The sequence below is a fragment of the Crotalus tigris genome, unplaced genomic scaffold (genome assembly GCF_016545835.1).
Source record: "Crotalus tigris isolate CLP2741 ecotype Arizona unplaced genomic scaffold, ASM1654583v1 scf7180000017543.2237141, whole genome shotgun sequence".
Taxonomy (NCBI): domain Eukaryota; kingdom Metazoa; phylum Chordata; class Lepidosauria; order Squamata; family Viperidae; genus Crotalus; species Crotalus tigris.
Genome location: NW_024096463.1, coordinates 1,618,893 through 1,645,405, shown reverse-complemented (window position 1 = coordinate 1,645,405; position 26,513 = coordinate 1,618,893). Strand labels below are relative to the sequence as shown.

The window sequence follows — 26,513 nt, the reverse complement described above, 5'->3', positions numbered from 1 at the left end:
CCCCCCAATTCATCAAGCAGCCCCCTAACTGGGGGGGGGAAGCCCTCTGTTCCATGCGGGGATGTCTGTTTTTGTAACAGAAGCCAAAGGTTGGATAGTTTTACGTACACAGGGAAACAAAACGATACACCAATTTTATCTTCCGGAACAGCTCCTCTGCCTTGGAAAGAGGAGTTGGGGGGGGGGGGGAATATAACTTTCTCTGCCACTCCACTTCCTGAACACAAAGCCCAAAGCTTCTTTTAGGGCCAAAGGACGAAAGAGGGCCAAAATGCTGGAACTTTGGTGACAGAGAAAGAGGGGAGAAAGGGGGTCCGGGGGGGGGGAGGGGGAAGAAGAAGAGACAACTCTTTAGAGCAGTGATGGCGAACCTTTTAGAGTCCGAGTGCCCAAACTGCAACCCAAAACCCACTTCTTTATCACAAAGTGCCAGGGCCGCATCAGCATTGTGGTGCCCTCAAGGGGGGCAAGGGGGCGTGGCCCACTGGGTGGGTGTGGCTGCGGTGGTCATGGCAGACTGAGTGGGCGTGGCTGGGGTGGGCATGGCCACCTTGATGTTGCTCGTGGGGGGGATGCCTGTGGGAGCTAGGCAGGATGGGGGGAGATCCAGGGGGGTCTCTGGTGGGTGGGGCGGTAGGCAGGAGGCTCATCCTGCGGGGGGGGGAGTAGGGCCGGGGTGCCATTGCTGCAGGGCAAGGCGAGGCAGGGGCGGCTATGGCCTGACACCATCAGCCTCCGCACACAGAGGCCAGCGAGCGCATGGGGGCCTGCTCTACCACCTCTACTCGAGCTTGCTAGCCAGCTGCTTCGCTTCCTTTGTGCTGGGTGGGGCTGCCACTCCGGGAACCAGCGGTGGCCTAATGGACCTGCGCGAGCTGGCGGCAGTGGCGGCAGCTGTGCCCACAGAGAGGGCTCTGAGTGCCAACTCTGGCACGCGTGCCACAGGTTCACCATCACTGCTTTAGAGGGACGTTCTCCCAAAGCAAGGCATGAACCAAGGTTTTAAGGTTGGTGCTGGGGGAGGAGGGGCGAGCAGGACCGCCGCCGGGGCAAGTGTAGAACAAGCATTGGCTAAACTGGAGACGAGAGTGGAGCTGTGGCTCTCCAGGGACCCTGATGGGATGCACGAGATCCGAGACGGGCTCGGGCCCCGATCTCCCTCCGAGCACCAGAGCGGCATGGGACATTCCGGGACTTGGGAGATTCGGGTGCGCTCCTTTGGACCGCGCGGCATCATCCCCTTTCCCCGTTCTCCTCCTCCTCCCCCCCTCCCCACTACAGCCGGTCCATCCGGAAAGTGTCCTCTGTGGCGGGATCCGCAAGGACCATGTCGGGGTCGTTGAGCATGTGAAGCCCATCCAAGGTCAAGGGGTCGATTTTTAGTTCGTCCAGAGGGAACTGGGAATCTGAGTCAAAGCCGACATCCCCCACCCCGGCCAAAGAGCTGGTGAGGTCTTTCGACAGACTGGGAGGCGACTCCCCGGTCACTACAGAGAGAAAGAGAGAGAGAGAGAGAGAGAGGAGAGAGAGAAAGAGAGGGAGGGAGAGGGGGAGAAAGAGAGAGAGAGAATGAATTTTGATCAGGTTTGCTCAGTTTCCCCTTCAATCTGAGCTATTTGTTCTAACCCAGGGGTAGGCAACCGTGGCTCTTTTATGACTCGTGGACTTCAACTCCCAGAATTCCTGGCTCAGGAATTCTGGGAGTTGAAGTCCACAAGTCATAAAAGAGCCAAGGTTGCCTACCCCTGTTCTAACTCAATGAAGCTAGTAAAGAAAAAAAAAAAAAGGAAAAACAGATGATTCCTATTTCAAGTCACAAGTGGATGACCAATGACCATGAGCCGGGGGGGGGTCTCTTGTGTCAAGAGCCGTAGGATGACCAAGGAGGTCACCCCAACCTCAACCAATCTCCTGTTCAGTGCAAACAATTCACGATTGGGGCTAAATTGGGGGGAGGAGGGGGGGTGCAGGGAGTGGCTAGGCTCTGCCTGACCCTGAGCAGCTCCATTTTCCTCGAATTCAAGGTCCAGCCATTTTATAAATGATAAATAAAAAGCAGAGAGTTCACCAAATCTTTTGGATCTTAGGGGGTTTTAAATTTCCTTTCTGGCCTTTGTTCAGGATCCACTTTTAAATTATTCTGGCCATCACCAAGTTTCTCCTTGTGTTAAACGGAACAACAAAACAAAACAAAAAAAAATGGGTCTAGTCTTGGCCTCCAACACAGAATGCAAAAGTGTTCTGCTTCTTTATAATGATCTTTCAGGAGGTTAATTATCTGTCCCCGCCCAGTTCTACCTCTCTTTTCTTACTCCCCTCGCTATCCCTTCATCTATATTTAAAAGATTCATCACAACCCTCATTTGCAAAAGGCCTCCTTCTCCAAATTAGGGTTGGTAATTCATAACACAGAGATCACGTGCAGGATTAACCAGGACCCCTTCTGCAGCCCCCTTAACCTCCAGTTCGGAATGCTCTTCCAGTTTATTTTTTTTATTGTTATGGAGTTTAAGAAGTGAAATTAGCAATTTGATCTCTTAAAAAAAAAAGATTATCAAAGAAAACCAGGCCATTTTTTCCCCCTAGGGAAGGAGGCAAAATGCTTAAAGAAGGTTTGAAGTACCCCTCACAACCCATTAACACAATTCCCTGGAAAAAGGCTCTTATAGCAGTGATGGTGAACCTTTTAGAGACCGAGTGCCCAAATTGCAACCCAAAACCCACTTATGCATCGTCGGGTGCCGGGTGGGTGTGGCCCATTGATTGGGTGTGGCCCATTGGGTGGGCATGGCCTATTGGGTGGGCGTGGCTGCGGTGGTAACAGCAGACTGGGTGGGACTAAAAAGTTCAATCAATCAATTCCAACCTTGCAAGATTTTTTTTTCCCGCGAGAAATGGAACTTGACTGATTGATTGAACCTTTTTTTTTTTTGCACATGGCGGCGGAGGCCTAAAGCGAAAAGGTTTTATAAATCCCAGCTGAAGGCCTAGGACTGGGGCAATGGTGCGCGTGCCCACAGAGAGGGCTCTGAGTGCTGCCTCTGGCACCCGTGCCATAGGTTCGCCACCACTGTCTTATAGCATCGCTATTCATAAAATAAATAACTTAACCACCGCCCCCAGATGCAAGAAAGCTTACCTATCCTTGAAACTTACAGGTTTAGCAGCCCCTGCTATCTGCATTTCCCAAAGAGCTAAAATCACAGTGCTGCATTACCTGTAAGAATGATATTAGGGATGTTCCCGTGGCTGGTGTAACTGAGCTGCTGTGGGTCCTGGAGATTCCCGTGGCTCCCGGTCAGCCCCATCATGGCTGCCTGGGAGTAGTTGAGGGTAGAGCAGGGGCTGTACAAACTATTGGAGCTGATGGCGTTTTCAATCATGTTGAAGTGCTCGAGCTGAAGGAAGGAATCCTGGAGATCAGATCACAAGGCCTATTTCTAAGGCCCACCAGAGGTAGGATGTGAAGGCCACCATTTCGTCCCCAGTTCTCACCCCCCAACCCACTTTGAGATACATTGCACCTACAGACATAAATCCCACTTGGCTCCATTGTTTGCCCTCTGCAGGGATGGGGAAACTATGGCCCTTTTATGACTTGTGCTGGCTCAGAAATTCTGGGAGTTGAAGCCCACAAGTCATAAAACGGCTGTAGTTCTCCACCTCTACTCTAGAGTCTTGGCAACTTTTAAGATTTGTGGGCTCCAATTCCCAGAATTCCCCAGTTGGAGTAGAAGCCCATACCAATTCAAGACAAGAGATCTTTTACAAGCAGGGGCCGAAGGCAACCCGCTCTCTTCCTGATTTTGCTTTTGGTTCTGGAGAAGGCTAGGAGCAACCATACACTAAGAGGAGCCAGGTTGAATATCTAGCATCCACCCACACGGTCAGTCTATGACCATTTCCATGATTCTTTTCTTCTGGGTAAATGATGCTTAACATTACTCCTAAAAAAACATGCAAATGACTTTTTGTGTGGACAAGCGACACACTTGTCAATTAAACCTAAAGCACTTAGCAATTAATTAATTAAAAGTAATGAAAAACCATTTGTGTCAATTGAAAAGCAGAGCTCTCAATTCTGGTTTTTTTTTTTTAATATTTGGAAGTTGTCATTAAAATTGGTGTTATTCAAACTGTTATTTTAAGATTGCAGGATCTGTTACTTTAGAAATATAGGGCAGGGGTAGGCAACCTTGGCTCTTTTATGACTCGTGGACTTCAACTCCCAGAATTCCTGAGCCAGCCATGCTGAGGGGAAAGGGAGAGGTTTCCAAGCTGAGCCATGCTGGCTCAGGAATTCTGGGAGTTGAAGTCCACGAGTCATAAAAGAGCCTACCCCTGCTCCAGAATTTCGGATCAAGAAGCAAATCTCTAGTGATAGACAACTGACTGCTTTGAGTTCATTTTTTTCTCTCTAGTCCCCTCCAGAACCCTATCAAGTTTTTGTAGAAACCTGGGATTCCCCCAAACACAGCTAGAAAAACCCTAGACTAGGCCAGTCATCGTGGCAATGCAGAACAGTGGCATTGCAAGGAGTTAGTGACTTCTCCATCATGTTAAGACAAATCTAGAAGTTTAGAGCTCGTTCTGAGCCAACCTGCTTGTTTTTTGCTCTAACCTGCTAAACCAGTGTTTCTCAACCTTGACAATTTTAAGGCATGTGGACTTCAACTCCCAGAATTCCACAGCCAGCATTGCTGGCTGTGGAATTCTGGGAGTTGAAGTCCACATGCCTTAAAATTGTCAAGGTTGAGAAACACTGTGCTAAACAAAGGAGGAGGAGGAGGGAGGAAAATCTTCCAATAATTAAAAAAACATTTACCACTGTAATTATAATAATAAAGTTGGAAGGGACCTTGGAGGTCATCTAGTCTAACTCCCTGCTCAGGCAGGAAACCCTATACCAGGGGTGGAGAACCTTGGCTCTTTTATGACTTGTGGATTTCAACTCCCAGAATTCCTGAGCCAGCCATCCCACTTGGCTCCATCATTTGCCCTCTGCAGGGGTGGGGGACTATGGCCCTTTTATGACTTGCACTGGCTCAGGAATTCTGGGAGTTGAAGTCCACAAGTTATAAAAGAGCCAAGGTTCCCCACCCCACCCAGCATTTCAGACAAATGGCTGTCCCGTCGCTTGTGAAAGACGTTCGATTCTCATCCAGAGTCACGTGCCACCCTGTCAAGATCAGCTCTTGCAGTCTCCTGACTATAGCAGGACCATGAATTCATAGTATCAAATTTTGATTCAAACTGTGGTTTCTTGTTATTAAGGGGGAACTTCTGCATGGAACTTAACATTAGATACTGTGGCAACTGGCCATCCCTTGGGGTATGTCTGCTGTTGTTACGAAGGAGCTCCTGACATCCTGTACGAGATTTAGATATTATCTTGCTTGGTTATATGTATGCTTTTTATGTCGTGCTCTTAACTCTGCTTGCTTGAGCTAATAATAATGCTTTAAATCCCTTTATTTATTGGGCTGTTCCTTGTCTCTGGATCCAAAGGAATCAACTACCTGGCCACTGATCACTGCTCTGACACTTCGCAAAACACAATCAAAATCTTAACATATCCACTTTGCTACATATTATCACAGTCTTAATGGATCTTACTCCAAAGCAAGCATCATCACACCCCAAACGTTTAGCAGGCATCCTTACTTCCTGCTTCTTCCCACTAGAGGGCAGCAATGCCCCACAGTTGGATAGAAGACCTTGAATTATTGCCCTAATTTTCATTCCATTAAATTCTTCTATCCTATTTATTTCTCAGCATTGGTTGAGCTTGTCTGGATTTGTATATTAAGTAGGATCAAGCCTCAGCAATACTTGGGATGAAAAATCACAAGTGGTTTCCAGAGCTGTAGGCTACATTAGGAAATTGGGGAGAAAAAAAAGTTGCACAAGGCAAGAACAATCTATATCCACATTGTTGCCACAAAAATTGCATGGGTGGATCTGTGTAATCCCAGGAATCAAGGTCAATTTTTAATCTTATTTATCTTTTGCATTTATACTTTGCTTACTCACACTTGTAGTGCACAAAGCATGGGAGTCAGAAGAAAGAGAAGAGTGCAATCGTTTTTGAACACGAGATTTGCACTTCAAAGGCATTCAAGATGGAGATAGCCAGTGATATACGCTATAATGTTTCAAATTAAATTAAAAAGATAATGGTCAATATCTTCTATTGCTCAGCTGCAGAAAGACACCAATAACCTCAGAATTGTGGAAATCTTTTTTAAAAAGGTCAACTTAAGAAACACAGGGCCATTCATTTTAATTTAGGAGATAAGTGATTCTCTGAAATAATTTATGTGACATTTATCTTCCAAAATTGGCAACGGATTCACTTAATCACACTCCCCAATTAAAATAGATTGATTCAAAAAAAAAGTGTGCTTGAGAATGTTAAATGCTAACGGATCTCCCTTCCTTAAACTTCCCCATTATGTTGCAGAATTCATAATTAATCAACTCTTTCAGGGAAAAATCAATATTGAACTTAATGCAGCAAAGGAGAGGAATCCCTGTGGAAGATGCTTGGAAGGAGGCAAAATCAGAATGACACTCCATGAAATCAGATCTCTGTCGACCAAATTATCTGCTGAGATTGTTGGTACATTTCTGCTCTAGACCAGGCCCTGGTCCCTCAATCCCATTACAAATAGCCCTCGATTTATGACTACAGATGGGACCTGAATTTCAGTTGCTAAGCGAGTCTGCCCACATTGACTTTGCTTGTCAGAAGCTAACTGGGAAGGTCACAGATGGAGATCACTCGTTCCCAGGACACTGCAAAAGTCATAAATATGAGCCAGGTGCCAAGGATCTGAATTTTAATGACGTGACTTGTTGTTAAGTGCAAAGTCTGGTCGTAAGTCACTTGTTGTAATTTTGAATGGTCGCTAAATGGACAGCTGTAAGCCGAGGACTACCTGTACATAAATGAAGTACATTTCCCACTCACCTGATGGGATAAAGCATTTGCTTGCCTGGCAGTCATCTGCTGGTCGTAACAAGAGTCACCAAAGACACTCGCTAGGATAGATGTTTGCTGCAAGAAGAAAAACAAGAATTAATGTAAAGTCAAGCCCATCTCATTTTTATAAGTTCAGAGAGGAATTTGGCTGTCTCTTTTCCACCCCAAAATGGTGCTTCCAGGTTTTACCATTACATGTTGTTGGTTATAGGATTGATTTGCTCAAATTCGACAGATAGGAAGTTACTGGACAAGGCAGTGTTCTCAGAGGGATTATCCAGAAGGAAACTTATAAAAGGGAGGGACAATTTGGAGTGGGAGAGATAAAAATGGGAAATAAAGAGAAAACAATATATTTACAGCTCTATCCATGCTAGATAATGACTGCAGAAGAAAAACATAAGAGTAGGAAAAGAACGCTACCATTCAGAAACATTTCTGCACACAGATTTTAAACACTTGGGACAGAGAAACGTAACGTTTATGACATTACAAAAGTTGCAGTTGCTGAAGGGAACAATTACATGTTGATGGCATTTTTGATGGGTAGATCATAGATGGCCCTCCAGAAATTGTTGACCTACCCCTTTCAAAGCTCCAGCCACCTTGGACAATTCCTGGCCAATTCCCAACCTTTCCTTTCTGGTAATGGAGCTTCGGTTTCAGAGGGTTTCATAGGAAACATATAATCTGAAACAGGGATGGGCAATTTTGGCCCCTTTATGACCTGTGGACTTCAACTCCCAGAATTCCTGGCTCAGGAATTCTGGGAGTTGAAGCCTGCAGGATGGAGAAGGGCCACAGTTGCTCAGCCCTAATCTAAAAACCTTTTCAGTCAGGTTTCAGCTGACCACGATCTCTCTCTGGACCATCTGCAATACCTACAAGGGATGGGATTGAAGCATACTTCCATCCTTCCTAATTGGGGGACACCAGTTGGGGAACATGGAGTAGAAAATCCAAAGTGGTAGTGGCTGTCCCACTATGGGGTGCCACAAGGCTTGGTCCTCTCCTCTATGCTATTTAACACTAGCACTGATGATGTTACCTAGTTTGGGTAATGAAACATCTGCAAGAAAACAAAGAAGCTCAGAGAGCACCAAGGAACCCTCATATTTAGCAACTATATGAAACCACCAGGAGAGGACATACATTGATTTTGAGTGAAGAACATTAATATGCCAAAGATAGTTACAGGAGTGGCTAAAATTGTGGAAACCTTTTGAGAAAAGTGTATTTTTGAGGTTTGATGGCTAATAACATCACTTTTTTTGGAGTAGTACCATAAAATTATATATCAATGGAAAGATAATTTAATCAAGAATGCAATGCGACATAGTTTGTTCAGTTATCTGTACTGTATTCTGTGAAAGGTTATAGCCAAATAACCAGAAAAAGGAAGCACAACTTGCTTAGGTCGATAGCAGGTAGCTTTCCTTCATCTGATTGTAGCCAATGAGCATGAGTGTTTAGAGAGCCAATCAGGTGTCATCTTGTTTTGGCAATGAGCCAATCAGATCACAGTAGGATTCAGTTATTGATGTCACGTATTGAAGCTGAGAGGAGAACAGTTGTCAGTGTGTGATGTGATCACTATCAAGTTGGTTGGTTTTTTATGTGTTCTTTCATTTAGTGAGCTTGTAAAACGTAATAAAATTAAAGTAATGGTGCAAAGAGTTGACTGCTTGCCCAGAAAGCGATGTAAAATAGAATTATTAAGTGAACAAGGCTATAGTTATAAAGAAATTAGAAGAAACATTGGTGGAAACTTAACCAAAGGTGGCATTTCTACTGTACACTTTTCCTAAAAGGTTTCCACAATTTTGGCCACTACTGTATCTATCTGTTTATTTCGGCAATTTGTATCTCCACTCATCTCACATAACGTGACTCTGGGCAGTGTAGAAAGACAGCTACAGTTAAAACAATATAGCTTATCTTATAATACGGAATATAAATCAAAACAAAAAGATGAAAAAAGCTAAGATTGCAAGAGAATAACCATCACCTTTTGAAACAGTACCAGATGCCTACATTGTAAGCTTTTGCAACAGAAAGGGGGTTTGCTCCCCTTTTTCTGCTTTTATGAGTGAGTCTTTTTGCCATGCAAGTACCTTTTTTTTCCATTAGAAAAACAGGAAACATGGAGTAGGTGAAAAACAGTCCTTTCCCTATGATTACTTTGGTAACAAATTATCAAATCTCCAATTGTCAATACCAGGTATATTTTAAAGTGTGGGTTTGAATAAAACCAAAGGATTCATATGTAACCCCAAATCATGCACTGATTCAGCCTTTTATCATCATGTGTAGAAATTGGCCTGATAAATCTGCAGAGCTCTGGAGCTAAGTTAGAGGTGGACAGCAGGCTGTTCCATCCCTTGGTGTCTCTGGGCCACGTGGCTGTGTCCCGGAAGCAGGCGCTATTTTCAAAATGGCTACAATGAACTGTGGCTTCGCCGAGGCCTATAAACAGAGTGACCTGCTCTTCTCCCCTAACATGAGCTTTGGAGTTGCGGAGATCTTTGAAAGGTAAGTGCGTGATCCACAATGGAGAATGGGGTGGAAAGTGTAAGATCTGGGAGAAAAGCCGGCCCAAGGCCTGTGGGGAACCAGCTTGGGGGGGGGGGGGGCACTGCAGCATCCTTGTGCCTGGTTGTAAGGATGAATGCTATTGGAGTGCTGCAGCAGCTGTAACTTTGAAACTGGGTGGTAAGTAGTTCTTGTGGGGGTTCGTTGTAAGTTGAGGACTACCTGTATGTGCCTGAACCCTAAAAGAAAACAAATTGACCTTTCAAAAGCAGGAGTGTCACCAATGTCCATTAGACAACCTCAGCCAGTTCGTACTACCCCAATGTTCAAAGGATCCAAAATTTAAAGGTAAAAATTGCTAGAGTTGCAACTATCCGTGTCTGCATTGCCTAGCAAGGCACTAGAGAAGTACATGATGGAGCCAAATGCAGACCCTGCCAGGAGAAAGTGGTGGTTGCAACTGGGAGGCTGCCATTCCTTAATTACATTATGGCAGGGGTAGGCAGTCTTGGCTCTTTTATGACGCGTGGACTTCAACTCCCAGAATTCCTGAGCCAGCCATGCTGAGGGGACAGGGAGAGGTTTCCAAGCTGAGCCATGCCGGCTCAGGAATTCTGGAAGTTGAAGTCCACCAGTCATAAAAAAGCCAAGGTGGCCTATCCCTGCATTATGGGGATAATGAATTCTGGAGATCAAAATACAATGTACAGGTAGTCCTCAAGTTGCAACTGTTCGTTTAGTGACCATTGCAACAGCGCTGAAAATAAGGGACTTCTGACCATTTTTCACTCTTAAGAACGTTGCAGCCTCCCTAGGGTCACACGATCAAAATCCAGACACTTGGCAACTGGTTCCTATTTATGACCGTTGCTGTGTCCCGGAGGTATATGTGTGTGTCGTGTGATCCCCTTTTCTGACCTTCTGACAAGCAAAGCCCATGGGGAAGGGAGCCAGATCCACTTCTTAATGACTCCAGGGATTCACTTAACAACTGTGGCAACAAAGGTCATAAAATGGGGGCAAAATTCACTTAAAAAATGTTTCGCTCAGCAACAGAAAGCTTGGGCCCAATCGTGGTCGTAAGCCGAGGACTACGTGTATTTGCTTGTTTTTCAATGCTAATTTACAGGTAGCCCTCGACTTAGAACTGTTTGAAGTTACAGCGGCACTGGAAAAAGTGACTTACAACCAGTTCTCACGTTCGCAACCCCTGCAGCCTCCTCAGGGTCATGTGATCAAAATCCAGGTGTTTGCCAATCTGCATGCGTTTAGGATGGTTGCGGCACCCGGGGTCATGTGACTGCTATTTGTGACCTCTCTGGCTGGCTTCTGACAAGCAAAGCTAATACGGGAAGCTGGATTCACTTAAACACCTGATTCAGTTTTAACCACAGCGATGTGCTTAACAACAATGGCAAAAAAAGGTTGTTAAAAGAGCATAACTCATTTAATAAGTGCCTTACGTATTAGCAACAGAAACTCTGGTCCTAATTGTGATTGTAAGTTGAGGACGATTTGTATATTTGTGTTCTATCCCAGCCTACAGACGTCCTTGTTAAAGGCACAAGGACCAAACCCCTGTTGATAAAATAGGCTGGAGACTTTAAAACAGTGTTTCTCAACCTTGACAATTTTAAGGCATGTGGACTTCAACTCCCAGAATTCCACAGCCAGCAATGCTGGCTGTAGAATTCTGGGAGTTGAAGTCCACATGCCTTAAAATTGTCAAGGTTGAGAAACACTGCTTTAAAACAAAACAAACCCCTTTTAATATGAGTGACAAACCTGCCAAATAGTCCAAAACACAAACAGCAAAACTCAATCCAAATGAAGGAAATAGTCCACAGGAAACACGATGCACACAGAAGAGTAGTCACAAGCAAGACGAACAGACCAGGATCCCAAGAAGTACTTTGCAAACGGTTGCCTTCAGCAACCAGCACCGCCCACACCTCCTCTTTTTATACAGCAGTCCCAAGGCGTTGCCTCTCAGTGCCTTCTCCTTTTACTCTGGAGTTGCCGTATTGACTGCTGCTGATTTACTCTCTCTAATTGACGACGTGTGCGTGCATCAATTAGCATGTCCATCAGGTGTGAGTCCTCCGAGTCTGACTCATTCTCCTCACACAGCTGAGCTTCATCGGGAACACGACTGGAGGGCCCAGGCTCTGCATCAAACCGTGGGTCCTGTAATTCATCAGAGCCTCCCTCTGCCCCTGATGGCCCTTCAAATGCCTCCTCCACCTCCTCCTCCTCAGATTCCTCAGACTCAGCTGTTGGGAGCACAGGCTGGCACGGAATCACAACAGTTTGCTCTTCCAGTTGGCAAAAGTCTGACAAGCCTTCAATATCCCAAGTCTCAGATGCTTGAAACTGCATCCCCAAGACGGGATCTGGTTTCAGAACAGCAATTCTGCAAACTTCTGGCTTTCCTGAGTCCCCCCCCCTTCATCCTACAACCCTTTGCATAGTTCGCTGAACTTACGGAATGTAAGTTGAGGAAGGTACTCCTCAGCTTACTACAATTGGGACCAGAACCTCTGTCATTAAGCAGTCGTTAAGTGAGTCTTGCCCAATTTTATGATCTTTTTTGCTGCAGTCGTTAAGCGAAGCACATGGTCATTAAGCACATCTGGCTTCCCAATGAATCGGAAGCCCCTGGGAAAGTTGCAAATGCTGATTGCATGACTCTGGAACCTGCAACTGCCATAAATACATTACAGGATGCCAAGCCCCTAAATTTTGATCACATGACTGGGTGATGCTGCAGTGGTTGTAAGCGTGAGAACTGGCTGTAAGTCACTATTTTCAGAGCCACTGTAACTTCAAATGATTGTTAAACAAATGGTGCTAAGGACTATCTGTATTTTTATTTTATTTCTGCACTGGAAGGATGAAGTCAGGTAAGGAAACTTAGAATAGGAATAAAATATCACAACAGAGCAGTTACAAAGTGAAATGTGTTTGAATATTAGTAGCTCAGGGTGGTAACTGGGCTGTTGATTTGATCCCCGAGCTTGGCAATTTGGCTGCAAACATTTCCTCTCCATTCAGGGTGACGTCTTCAGTGCGCTTTGAATTGTGCTGAATTTGAATTGTACAATTCAATTGAATTTGAATTGTACAATTCAAAATGCACTTAAGATGTCCCCTCTGAATGGAGACAAAACGTTTGTAGTCAAATTGTCAAACTCGGGGATCAAACCAACATTCCAGTTACAAAGTAATTTATAAAAGGAGGTTAAAACATAACAATGCCAGCACTTAACAGACTGGGAGTTACTGGGACTTAATTTATTTGGACAAATTTATGTTAAAGGACAATTGATTTCTAAAGGGAAAAAATCTACCATTGTTTTAATACCACCCACTGACCTTACCAGAGCCCTATACAATAAAAAAGAAATGGTATGTCCAATCCAGATTTAATCAAAAGATCTGCCGTTAATATACTACATCAGAGGTCCCCAACCTTTTGGGCACCAGGGACCGGTTCCATGGAAAGAGGTTTTCCGCAGACAGGAGGGTGTGTGGTTTTGTGTGCTGCCTGCATCCCACGGATGGGGCTTTGCTTGTTTGTGCGGACCAGTTGCTGGCATGCCACAGACCGATGCTGGTCCACAGACCAGAGGTTGGGGATTCTTGTACTACATGAACTGTCAACTTTTGATAGAGTGGTACCTTGGTAACTCGACTGCTTTGAAACTCATCAAATTTGGTACTCAACACATTTTGACCCGGTATTCATGGTTTGTTTGGTATTCAACACTTAGGCTAGAACTGCAATCATCATAAATATGAGTCAATTGCCAAGAATCGGAATTTTAAATCACATGACCATGGGGATGCTACAATGATCGTAAGTGTGAAAACTGATCATTAAGTCCCTTTTTTCACTGCCGTTGTAACTTTGAAGAGTCACTAAATGAACCATTGTAAGTCAAGGACTACCTGTATTCCTTATGGGAAAGATGAGCACCAAGGTGCCACTGTATCTGAAAATGAAATAGGGAGTAGACTATGAAATGCTTACAGCAGAAAAGGGCAGGAACAAAATGCCATCCCATGATCTGCTAAAAATCCAGAAACTGATAATGAAATTAATTTACCCGTACTGTGGGTTATATTATACCAGGAGTGGCAACCTTGGCTCTTTTATGACTCATGGACTTCAACTCCCAGAATTCCTGAGCCAGCATGGGATTAATTAGGTTACTGAGTCCAACCTTCTGAAGATAGACAATAAAAAAGAGCCACTATGTCTCTTGTGTAACTTGTCCCATTATTAAACTGTTCTTATCATGAGGATTTTTTTTCCTGTAACGTTCAGTTGCTGTGGGGAAAATAGGAGGAGGAAGAGGTATTAAATATGTTTGCCCTCTTGAGTTGCTTATAAAAAAAGATTTTAAAGGAGGGATAATGAATAAAGAAGAACCTTCCTCCTTGTAACTTAAATTTACTATTCCGAGTCTTGCCCTCTGCAATGAGAACAGGCAACTTAATTTAAACCTTAATTTCTAGTTACCCGGTCACTCTAATTACTCTTCTCTGAACTGGGTCAGGACAGAATGAAAAGAATGATTACTTCCAATGATCTGGAAATGATGCTCCCGTGGAATTTTTGCCTGATTTGCAGCCCCGTCCTATTGCTCGCTCACAGTCGGTTTGCGATCCACTATTATTCCAAAATAATTCTCACAAATACTACAGGTAGTCTTCAGCTCTGAACCATTAATTAAGTGACTCCTCAAAGCTACAACGGCACTGGAAAATGCAACAGAGAAACAGTCCTCACATCTGCAACTGACATAGCACCCATATAATCACATGATTAAAACTGGGTCGCTTGGTGTCTGGCATGTATTTACAAACAAATGCGACATCCTGGGGTCCTGTAATCACTATTTACAACCTTAACAACCATCTTGCTGAAAAATGGAGATTCTGGTCTCAATTGTGCTCATTAAGTCGAGGACTACCTATATTTCCATCCCATAGCAGTCCATTTTTGTTTTTTAAGGTAAGAATCTTGTACTTTTATTTCTTAAATGTATTACTTTCAGTCAATTTCTTTTTTCAATCAGAAGGCCATCAGGACTGATGTTTCTAACAGGATCGATCAAGAAGCTCATAAACCAGGAATAAAGACCAGAGATCTCTTCCAATCCCATCTCCACAATCTGATATCCAGTAAAGCCTATTTTATTCTAGCTTTCAATAAATCTCTGTTGTTCCAGGTATTTTTGACATACTCCCTGGTATAATTCAAAAGTAGACCATCTCTAAATGTGTGGGGACTCACCCCGACTACTATGCTAATAGCTGTTGATATTCTAACTTACTTTTTATCAAGGTTGGCTGATTGGAAGATGTGTGGATTTCAATTCCCAGAATTCCCGAGCCAGCGTGGCTGCCTGGGAGTTGAAATCCACACAGCATAAAGCTGTCTATGTTGAGAAATGCTGTTCTAATTTCTTCTACAAAAGTACTCTTTAAAAAAAAAAGCTATCCAAATTAAAGATGGTGCTGCACTTTGTGGTTCACCAAAGAAACAAATACTCATCACATAAACGTACAAGAGAAAATAAACAAAATTCAACAAGAAGACTTTTCTTATATAGTGGCACAGTTCTCTTGCGGGTTTGCTCTGTAAACATTTTAAAGATTCAAAAAGCGCTCAAAGAAAATCACACGGATCCATACTTTCCCATTTATCCCCCTCCAATATGCATCTGTCAACGTATCTCATATTTTGTGTGCTGCCCAGAGTTCACTACAGAGTTGGGCAGTCAAAAAAAATAAAACATAAATAAAGTGCATTAAAAACAGTTTAATTCTGCAGGGTGACACATTTCGGCATGCTTTGGGAGTCAAGAATGGCGTCTGTAATCTTTTAGATCGGGGTAGGCAGCCTGGGCTCTTTTAGGACTCGTGGACTTCAACTCCCAGAATTCCTGAGCCAGCCATGCTGAGGGGAAAGGGAGAGGTTTCCAAGGTGAGCCATGCTGGCTCAGGAATTCTGGGAGTTGAAGTCCACGAGTCATGAAGGGGCCAAAGTTTCCCTCACGCTGGCTCAGGAATTCTGGGAGTTGAAGTCCACGAGTCATAAAAGAGCCCAGATTGCCTACCCCTGTTTTAGAGAAAGACAACATTTGAAAGATAATTAACACCACGAGGCAGATATTAGTATGGGAAGAACAGGTCAAGGTCAGGTGGCCTCAGATTTTTTTTTTAACAAGAAGGAATTCCCCCAAAGGGTCCCAGTCAGTTGGAACACATCCCACCCCAACTGGACGGAGTTGAAACCGTTCAAAAAGCTGGACTGAAAAAAAAAAATTAAAGAAGAGGAGAGAAAATATACGAGAAGCAAGGAATCCAAAGGCCTTAGAAGCATACAGTCCCTTACTTGAGGGGAGCTGCCAGGAGAGAAAGCTTGATTGGAGACAGGAGAAGTGGGAGACTGGTTGGCCGGGGAGCCAGCATTGCTGCGGTACTGCTGGAGTGAGCCCTACAGAAGGACACAGTGTTAGAGTCGGTGGGGAACAGGAGGAGAGGGAGAGAAGACACACGTTTCTTTCATGTACAGGAGGGGGGGGCGGGGGAGGGAGGAAAAAATGAGAAAAGAACAGAAGGCAAGGATAGTCCTGGACGAATTCAGCAGCACACGGTACTCGTCCAACAATGCTCGGAGAAGTCGCGAACCTACGGAGGGCTTCTCTCAAGGGTACTTTTTCCAAAAGGCAACCGGACTATTTTTCCTTGAGGAAGACGACGAAATTCTCCTTCTTATCCAAGAAGCATCCACAATGCAGGCGACCGGGTCTACAGTACGGTCCAACGCAGTGGTTCTCAACCTTTCTAATGCCGTGACCCCATAATACAGTTCCCCAGGTTGTGGTGGCCCCCAATCACTTATACATCACCGGGTACCAGGGGCGTGGCCAAAGAAAAGGGGGAAAAAATGGCGGACAGCCTTGTTTGGCTACCCCCGTGAAATGGTCGTTCGACCCCAAATGGGGTCCCGACCCACAGGTTGAGAACCACTGGTCCAACGCCTGCGGCGCAGACCTTTTGGCAATGCCAAACAAGATTCCAGCCCCATTTGCACTCTAATACGGTCGCAGAAAAAAGCCCCCAAGCGGCCTCAAGAGGCCTCAGAGAGAGTGCTTAAAAATCAGATGACTGTAAAGAAAGATGAGCCTTCCAACAACCCCCCCCCCCGTCCTTCCTCTCGGAACTAATCCTTCTGTCACAGTGATGGCGAACCTTTCAGAGACCGAGTGCCCAAACTGCAACCCAAAACCCACTTATTTATCGCTGGGTGCCAGGTGGGCGTGGCCCACTGGGTGGGAGTGGCTGTGGTAGTCATGGCAGATTGGGTGGGTGTGACCAAGGTAGGCGTGGTCACCTCGATGTTGCTCATGGGGAGGGACGCCTGTGGGGGCCGGGAAGGGTTGGGGCAGATCCAGGGGGGTCTCTGGCAGGTGGGGTGGTGGGCAGAGGCTTGTCCTGCGGGGTAAGGCAAGGCAGGGCGGGGGTGGTATTGTCACAGGGCAAGGCGAGGCAGGGGCTGGGGCGGCTGCTGCCTAACACTGTTGGCCCCCACACACAGAGGCCAACGAGCGCATGGGGGCCGACTGTCCGTCAGCAGCCACAACCTGCCAGCCCCTCGACTGGCGCACTCTGGGGCTCCGCAGCCCATTGCTATCAGTTCAGAGAAGCTGCCTCTGAGCTGGACAGCCAGCCGACAGCTGAGGAGGCAATGCAGTGGGTCATGCCCGGGAAAAGGAGACTAGGAGGGATGGGACGGAGGGGAGGGAAACCAGCGGTGCTGGGATGCATCCAGCCACATGGGCCCTCGGCGAGTTAGCGGGCGGCTGGTTGAAGAGGGACGGTTGCCATCTCAGGGGCATGGCGCACGTGCCGACAGAGAGGGCTCTGAGTGCCGCCTCTGGCATGCGTGCCATAGGTTCGCCACCACTGTTCTATCACCTCCACTGTCCTTCCAGAACCTATGAAACTTCTTGGATGAGAAGCAAAATGTCTTCTGGAAAAACAGTCCAGTTGCCTTTTGAAAAAGCACCTTTGAGACAACCTGGATGACTGAGAATCTCCACAGACTAAAAAGGGCTTCTGTTATAACCCAGGGTGATTCCGGTTGCCTATTTTGCAGTGTTTCTTCCACTAGAAACAGGGGAAGACTGAGTAACCACAATACACCGAAATCCCAGCTTGGAGGGGGGGGGAAACCCCCCTTCTACTTCAGCTCTTGTGTTTCTTTCATATCTGTGCAGCAAATAAGGCGGAACACATTGACCTGCACAATTTCTTTTGTTTTTCAGAGGAGCCTGTGGAAACGGTTACGGGACTCACCTGTATTCTCATGCTTCTGTGTGAATTTGCAAAAGATTATTAGATGAATAGTCTCCTCCTCCAAAGGATGGGACCAAAACGCTTCAAAGCTACATAGGCGTATTAAAATTTATCTGAAGGATGGCTGGCTTTAGCTCGGTTGACAGATTCAGCTTGGACACAAGGAAGCAAGCCTTGCTGCAAAGACTATTGCTTGGGAAACTTGTGCGGATTAGTGGAGAATTGTGAAGGATTCATAAAGTGTGTAGAAAGCCAGCCTCTCCCCACCCCGTGTGTGAGATGCAGAACAGGCACAGCAGTTCAAAAAGGCAAAGTATTTAGAACAGCCAGTGTCACAGGAATAGTCTTTCTAAAAAAAAAAAAAAAAAAAAAAAGCCACCAGACATACCTAATGCTAGACTATGGAAGGCAGAGAAACAGGGAGGCAGCATTTTGTCACACACAGAGCCCTGAAGTCACTGGTACCATGGCTAGTGGTTGTGTCTAAATATCACTGAAATCCATTGTTTACTGCAGGGGCAATTTATTCTGGGTGAAAGCCACACTTTAGGTCAGGGGTGTCCAGCTGTGGCAACTTTGAGACTTGTGGACATCAGCTCCCAGAATTCCCCAGCCAGCTATGATTTTTGATCTTAATGATTTTGCAGGTTAGGACACAATCAAGCTGAACAGATGTGATTAATGTGAGGCATGTTTTTCCTGGGAAAAATAATTCCACCCATAAGACATGGCTTCAGGGCTCATTTCAAGCCGTTAAATGTGGTTCATAGCTAAACGCTATGAAGCTACAATTAACCTAAAATGGAAATTTCCAAACTCCTTGGAAATGGAAGGGGGGGGGGGAAAAGTCTGCATAAAATGGGGAAGAGGGATGCAATCATCCATCCCAGTTAAAAAAATGGTTACCTAGGAGTGCCAAATTAAAAGAAAGCTTCTTTGGGGTTGGAAACAAAGAGCAAATACTATAAGCAACTCTGTGTGCTCGGCTTGGAGTTAATAGCCACTGTAGCTTCTAGCTAGCTAGACCAACATTATCTCAAACATGGACACTTGAAGATGCTTGGACTTCAACTCCCAGAAATCCACAGCCAGCATGCTGGTTCGAGAATTCTGGAAGCTTGAAGTCCATACATCCTCAAGTGGCTAAGATTGAGAAACATTGGATTCAGATGATTCAATCCCAAGAGGAAGCTTCCATTATGGCTGGGCACTGATCTCAACTGGCTCTAAGGTTTTCTGAACCCAGGCTGGGAGACTGCCTGCTAGCAAAAGGAGAAGTATGGAAAGGATTCATGGGTGGGGGGCTCAGAGCTTCAGCTTTTTAGGGGAACTGCCATGACCAGCCCCAGGTTAGGTTAGGGGATGGAAATATTTTCAGGCACCTGGCATCAAAAACTAATGATAAAACAGGACCATGATCTTGTAAGATTGTGGCTATTTATTAACTAGACCTCCACGAAGCCCAGCTGCAGGAGTTGTGGATGAGATTGCAGGTGAGGTGGCATTTTTCAGGATACGTTTTCTATTTTACTCAGGGAAGCATTAAAAAAAAAGGAACAATGTCAAATCACTCCATAGTTGTTAGACTGGGTTGAAGGAGTAGGCCTTCCCTCACTCAGAGATGGCAGCACCTGGTTGACCTCCTCCAGCAGGAGACCAAGGTTTCAGATCATAATTATCTTCATTACATGCAGTCAAGCTGCTGTCAACTCTTAGCAACCATCCACATAGATTTTCTATGACCTATGATCTATCTCTGACCTGATCCTTCGGCATTTCCAACAGTGCTCTCGCCGCCATTGTAACTGAGTCTATACAATGGATGACTGGGGGAAAAAAAACATTCTGGACAATGGCCCAGACAAACCATTTCTATGTTGTTGCCAAGAACAACTTAATATGGACATATCTGCGAAGTCATCAAGTTCAACTTGCGGAAGCTGTTGATTCTCCCTCTAGGTAGAAATCACATCTCAAACCTGTTCAAAAAGTCAGGCTTTTGAGAACCGCATTTATCTCTGATTTCTAATCCAGTCCCTTCACAGAAGTTTCTATGACACTTGGAGGACTACGTTTTCCAGGCGGGGGAGAAATGGCAACAAATCACCATATTTCTGTGCAGTTTCAAACTGCAACCTCAACGTATCCAAACCAGACACTTTTCGGGAGACGGACAGCTCTGGCCAAGCCTCTTCTTGTTTCCTGTGCTATTGGTCTGAGATGTCTAGGAAGCTGGAGGTCTCAACTCTTTCCCATCAAGCTTACCGAATTGATGTCTATCCCCATGGAAGTCTGGGTTTGGCTGCCCGGAGGAGACTGTGGGATTGTGGAAGGGATAGAGACGGAGAGTGGGGGGAGCTGAACGCCTCGCTGCAAGCCGGAGGTTTGCATCAGAGAAGCATTAGGTGGTAAAGCACTGACCACTTGGGTCTGTGACTGCTGCTGCTGATGCTGCGCGCTTGTCTGGGTGAAGAACGGGTAGGGAGGAAGCTGTTGTTCCATGGAAAGCGCGTCCAACGCCACAGCCTTAAGGAGAAAAGGACAGAAGGACATCATTGCAGTGGAATCAGATTTCTTGGTGTGAAGGCTTCAGAAGGAAACACTCGACTCTATTACGCTAATCTTTTGGAGAGGCGGGAATGTTCCTATTCTAACAATCTGGCCCTATGGACATACAGTATTTGTGGAATGAGTTCAATGGTTTATTTAGCCATAGTTTACTAGAGGGGTCCTTGGGGCTCTCTGAGCTTGCTCCTTTCTTGCAGACATCTTGCAGTGCAGTGCTGATATTACCCAGTTGGCTAATGAAATGCCTGCAAGAAAACAACCACGCTCCAAGCACACCAAGGACCCCATAGTTCAGTCTTGAGCTACAAATATTCTCTTCTATACTAATTATGCATTAACCACAATTTCCTGGGCTAACAGAACCCGAGCTGCAAACCATGATTTACAGGCCAGATCTGGGATTTACAGGGCACGCTAAGCTCTAAATATGACGTACAAATTTATTATTATATTTGTTTGCTGCCCATCTTGCCTCAGTGACTATAGCTGAGTTCAGTTGATATGTTAAGCCAAATAAATCTTCCTGGGTCTTAGCCTGAATTGAGAACTGGGCCAGGGCAAACTATCTAAATCAATGCGCTGGGCACATTAATTTGTCTAACTGCCTGGAAATAGATTTGATTTTTTTTTCCAGAAGGTACAATTTAAAATGGGTCATTAATAACCAGATGCTGGCATTTTAGAAGGCAACGTTCACGTTAGTTAATGAAAATCAAAATCTGGAGGTTGCCCATTGGGGTTTGGCGTTCCATCCTGGAGCTGGCTAAATAACTTCAAACATGGACCAACACGGAATTATCACTAATTTATCTTTCCTATAAACCACTAAATCTACAATTCAAGGGAAAATTATGACTGAAAGAACATTATTGCCAGAGTTGCTATACTGGTGAAGCAGACATGTCAAACACAAGGCCCAGGGGCCGGATGCGACCCGCGAAGTGGTTTCATGTGGCCCGCGAAGCCATCCTGGAAACAGTGAGGGAACGGCCCCCGCTGCCTTGGCCCTGGCCCAGGCCGGCCAGGAGCCAATGTACAATTTTGTGGTGGCCATCTTGGCACTTGCCCCGGTGGACCATGCCTTGGCATTTTCCACGGTCCCACCCCCTTCTGCCAGAGACCCTCAGATCTGTCCCACTCCTGCCCAGGCCCCCCATAGGCACCCTTGACACGAATGTAGAACTGGCCACGCTCACCAGTAGGCCACACCCACTCCATCCACGCCCACCCAGTAGGCTGCACCCACTCTGCCCCCACCCAGGGCAACTGCAATGCTGATGTGGCCCTCAGTGAAATTGAGTTTGATGCCCCTGTGGTAAAGGCTCCCAGTTTGGATCATTCATCACTGACTGTCTATGATGTTATTATGCCACGGCTTTCAAGACCCCCTCGGAGAATTCCCTCTCGTACCTGAGTAATTGGCGAAAGAGGTGAAAGCGTGGGAGACATTTGCTGGGATTGGCTTCTCCTTGAGTCGGTGTTCAGTGAAAGGGGACTGACGGTTGGTTGCCGGTGCTGCTGGGAAGAGGCTGGCGTGGTTGTCATTCCTGCCACCAACAGAGAAAATTAGCAGGAGCAATGAGATTTTCCAGACAGATGTCCAAAACTACAGGTAGTTCTCGACTTACAATGCTTCGTTTAGTGACCGTTTGAAGTTACAACGGCACTGAAAAAAGTTTTTCATACTTACGACCATTACAGCATCCCCAGGGTTCTGTGATCAAAATTTAGACAGTCAGCAACTGACTCGTACTGATGACGGTTGCAGTGTCCCGGGGTCACATGATCACCTTTTGGGACCTTCTGACAAGCCAAGTCAGTGGGGAAGCCAGATTCACTTAACCACCGTGTTACTGACTTAACAACTGCAGCGATTCTCTTAACAACTGTGGTAAGAAAGGTTATAAATAGAGCAAAATTCATTTAGCAACTGTCTTGCTTAGTGATAGAAATTTTGAACTCAATTGTGGTTGTAAGCCGGGAACAACCTGCAGTGGTACTATAAAAGTCTTTTTCGGAGAATTGTGTTAATGGGTTGAAATGGGAAATCTTGTAAGCAACTTCAGGCATCCATTTTGCCCCCCCCCCCCTAGAAAAAAAATGGCCTGAATTTTTTTTATAATGCTGTTGTTTTTAAAGAGGTCAAACCATGAGGACTACCTCTGTTCTTACGTGGTTGAATCAGAATATCATTAATATTTCTATCACATCTTTTCTCCAGGAGCTCACAAAACAGGCTGAAAAACATCTTTCAAAAATATCATTGGGATCAAATCAAATGTTTCAAAGGAAGGAGGACCTGAGTTTTGTTCCTTCTCCCATCTCAAGAGTCATTTGATTAGTGAAATGGGCAGCATATATATTTAATACATCAATACAATCTCTCTGCTAAATCACTCTTCCCCAAACTGATGCCCTCCAGAGCAGCTATGCATTAAAATATCAATGATTATCAGGCAGCATGCGGGATAGGAAATCCCAGTTGAACAAATCTGGAGGATTTCAGGCTGGGAATGGATGTAGTATATAGCAGGGGTTCCCAACTCCTGGTCCATGGACCAGTACTGGGCCACGGCATGCCAGCAACCGGTCCACACAAACAAGCGAAGCCCCATCCATGGTATGCAGGCAGCACATAAAACCATGCCCCCTCTGGACCACGGAAAAACCTCTCTCCATGTAACCGGTCACTGATGCCCAAAAGGTTGGGGACCTCTGGTATATAGCATCAGATATGTTCATGCCTTAGGTTATTTATAAAAATAAAAAAAATCTAAAGTGAATTGCCCCCAATGCTATACAGGTAGTCCTCAACTTACGATCATAATTGGGATCAGAATTTCCGTTGCTATGCAAAATGGTCGTTAAGTGAGTTGTGCCTGATTTTACAACTTTTTTGTCACAGTTCTTAAACGAATCACCGCATTTAAATGAATCACATGACCGTTGAGCGAATCCGGCTCCCCCCCCCCTTGACTTTGCTTGTCAAACACCTGCTGGGAAAAGTTGCAAATGGCGACCGCACGATTCCAAGATTCTGCCGCCATTGTAAATACATTGCCATATGCCTAAATTTTGGTCACACGATTGTGAGGCTGCTGCGATGGCTGTAAGTAGGAGGACCACTCGTTTTTTCACTACAGGACCACTTTTTTTTCACTACAGCCGTCGCTACACGAATGGTTATTAAATCGAGGACTATCTCTACCAGCCTCCAAAGAAAACAGTCCTGGCTGAAAATAAACATCCCAGACAAGACTCCGTCCCAGAATGCATCTGACTGTGCCTGCAAACGCCTTACCCTGATTGGCTGTGCTGATCTCCATGTGCGTCAGATTGGCAGTGAGGTTCCCGGTGCTGTTGGAACTGCTCAAGGATGGAAAAGTGGACTCTTCTGGGTCTAGTGGGGTTGGGAGAGGAGAAGGGAAGTGGATATTTGTCAGGTCCGGCAGTGATCCCCCTGTGTTGTGTGCCGCAGGGATAAGCGCAGTAGTGTTCTCTTGGTCAGCCGATGGAAATATGCTGCATTTATGACAAGAGACAGAGGGAAAAAAATGTTTGTTAAATGTGGGTCAAGACCTTCCGATTTACTGGAATTCACAGAAGTAAACAGGGTGTCTGAACTCAGTTATTGGGTGGGGTGGGCTTTCTTTACTCTGTTTTCCTGCGGGGTCTGCCATACTCCTGGCGTGAGGGGAGAAGCGATGGGTGCTACAATATACAATGTATCGTCTCCATTTCACTATAGCTGCTACAATATATCCTCTCCAATTTCCTCTCTCTGCCTGCTCTTTGATCTATATAATAATAATAGTAATAGTAGTAGTAGTAGTAGTAGTAGTAGTAGTAGTAGTAGTAATAATAATAATAATAATAATAATAATAATATCATCATCCCAGGTCCTGGGTAAGGACTCGATAGGTAGACAAAATGCCAAATCCAGTCTGAACATCTGGCTGACTGTTCGATAATAATAAAGTTGGAAGGGACCTTGGAGGTCATCTAGTCCAACCCCATGCTCAGGCAGGAAACCGTATACCATTTCAGACAAATGGCTGTCCAGTCCCTTCTTAAAAACTTCCAGTGTTGGAGCATTCACCACTTCTGGAGGCAGGTTGTTCCACTGGTTAATTGTTCTAACTGTCAGGAAGTTTCTCCTAGGTTGCTTCTCTCCTTGCTTAGTTTCCACCCCTTCAGGCGCTTTTCCTTACTGCCAGCCTGGGGTGAGAATGGAATGTGTCTCGGGCCATCTGCCTTATCTCTGCAGCAGAAGAGACAGGAAGACCTAACAGCCTAACAACCTTGGGAATGGCATCTTATCAACCCCGTTCCCACGCCAGGTTCACACCTGGAGATTGGCCCATTTGAACTGAGCAGATGGTCTATTGGGGTGGAGTTTGCCAGTTGCTCCTTTAACCTATTGATTTGCAAGGGAAATCCTCAGATCCTGCCTTTTATGCCTGCTGTCAACTTCTCCTAATAAAAGTTCCTTTTGGAATGAAGCTGTTCCTTGGGAAGAGGGATTGAGGCAGGTCCTTACACAGGTTGATAATTCCTGCCTGGAATCTGGATCATGATAATTTTATCTACTGCACCTTCCTTTCTTGTAAAAAGTAAGAATTTTCTTCAAAACAGCACTTACAAACAGCCACCATCTTAACAGAAGTTAGCTATCTAGCACAGTGGGAGTCTAAAAATAGATAGGTAAAGATTTCTCAAAAAAAAAAAACCTAATCAAGCTAAGTGCCTTTTACAGAAATTGGAGGGTTTCTACGAATAAGATCTGCCCTGGGTACACCTTAAAACTCAGATCATATTTACCCCATAAAAAGTCTCTTGGGGCTTTTTTTTTTTTTTTTTTTTTTTTTTTTTTTAGCCAAAACTCACATTTAGTAAAACGTTCTGGGTTTCTATTCAGCTAAACTTCTGGGCCACAATCATTTGTTTCAGGTTTGAAATAAAGCAACATTTCTATTTTGTGCACACCTCTAATATCTCTATTACAATAAGAATGTTTGACTTGAATCATGGAGAACTGTGTTAAGTGTGAGTTGTTTGATGCAATTACAAAACTATATTTAACAGGGACCATGACTTGCCGTTAACATCAAAAACCATGGTTTGTTAATTCAGGTATTTCAGAAAATGTGCTAAGCCAAATATCAAAGAGGGATAATCAAATATCAAAGAGGGATGATCAAGGGTATCCTTGATACTCCTTATTGAACAGCAACTACTAAAATTATTGCAAGCCATTACATGGGGCTTTTCAGTTATTCCATCTACTAAAAACACATACACACAAAAGAACGTAAAATTTGTTTTCACAAAATGATGATGCTAGCTTCATATTTGCCCAGAAACCAAATATGCCCTTCCCTTTAAACATACTTGATTCCTGGAACTTCACAAGATTTAGGCCTTGAGGATCCTGTCTGAAAGAGAACAGAGCACAGTAGGTCAGCATGAGACAGCTGTAAAAAAACAAAACAAAAAAATAAAAAAATAAAAAGGTCATTATATCAAAGAAGAGATGTCAAGCTTGCTACCTGAAGCTCTGTCCCACCTGGATCAACCCAGATACCTGTACTACACCTGGATTTATTTACTGAGGGAAAAATGTTTCCGTGGAAGAATGGGAGATTCTCCTAGTCCAGGAGTTCCCAATTGGAGATGCAAGACGATATTCCAGGGGTGCAAAAACTTGGGTTTTCAAAATTATAGTGCCGTGGTGGCGAACCTATGGCATGCGTGCCATAGGTGGCACGCAGAGCCCTCTCTGTGGGCATGCTCGCCGTCACCCCAGTCCTAGGCCCTCAGCTGGGTTTTATAAAACCCTTTCGGATTAGGCCTCCATCGCCGTGTGCAAAAAAAAAAAAAGTTCATTCAATCAAAGTTGGAATTGATTGATTAAACTTTTTAGTCCCACCCAGAAAGCCAAACAGTTGGAATATGCTGTAATTAGTAACACGAAATTCAATTTCTGATTACTTGAAAATTAAAATAAAAAAGTGTTCACAGAATATTTCAGCCCTGGTTTATACATCAAACATA

The 26,513-nt window shown here is 45.0% G+C and overlaps 1 protein-coding gene across 6 annotated transcripts in view; it reads right to left on the bottom strand.

Annotated features, from left to right (window-relative positions):
• Nucleotides 1–846: 846 nt before the first annotated feature.
• CRTC1 (CREB regulated transcription coactivator 1) overlaps nt 847–26,513 on the bottom strand; it is a 92,377-nt gene continuing 66,710 nt past the window's right edge. Inside the window, exons 7-14 of one of the 6 annotated variants that reach the window (XM_039320787.1) lie at nt 25,851–25,894; nt 23,760–23,980; nt 21,869–22,005; nt 20,156–20,416; nt 15,924–16,025; nt 6,974–7,060; nt 3,218–3,413; nt 847–1,487 (exon numbers count right to left, since the gene is read on the bottom strand). In XM_039320787.1, the coding sequence (XP_039176721.1) occupies nt 1,276–1,487; nt 3,218–3,413; nt 6,974–7,060; nt 15,924–16,025; nt 20,156–20,416; nt 21,869–22,005; nt 23,760–23,980; nt 25,851–25,894 (1,260 nt within the window). In that variant the 3' untranslated portion in view covers nt 847–1,275. The remainder of the gene's footprint in view (nt 1,488–3,217; nt 3,414–6,973; nt 7,061–15,923; nt 16,026–20,155; nt 20,417–21,868; nt 22,006–23,759; nt 23,981–25,850; nt 25,895–26,513) is intronic. The other 5 variants (XM_039320864.1, XM_039321123.1, XM_039320949.1 and 2 more) reach the window with 5 other exon arrangements.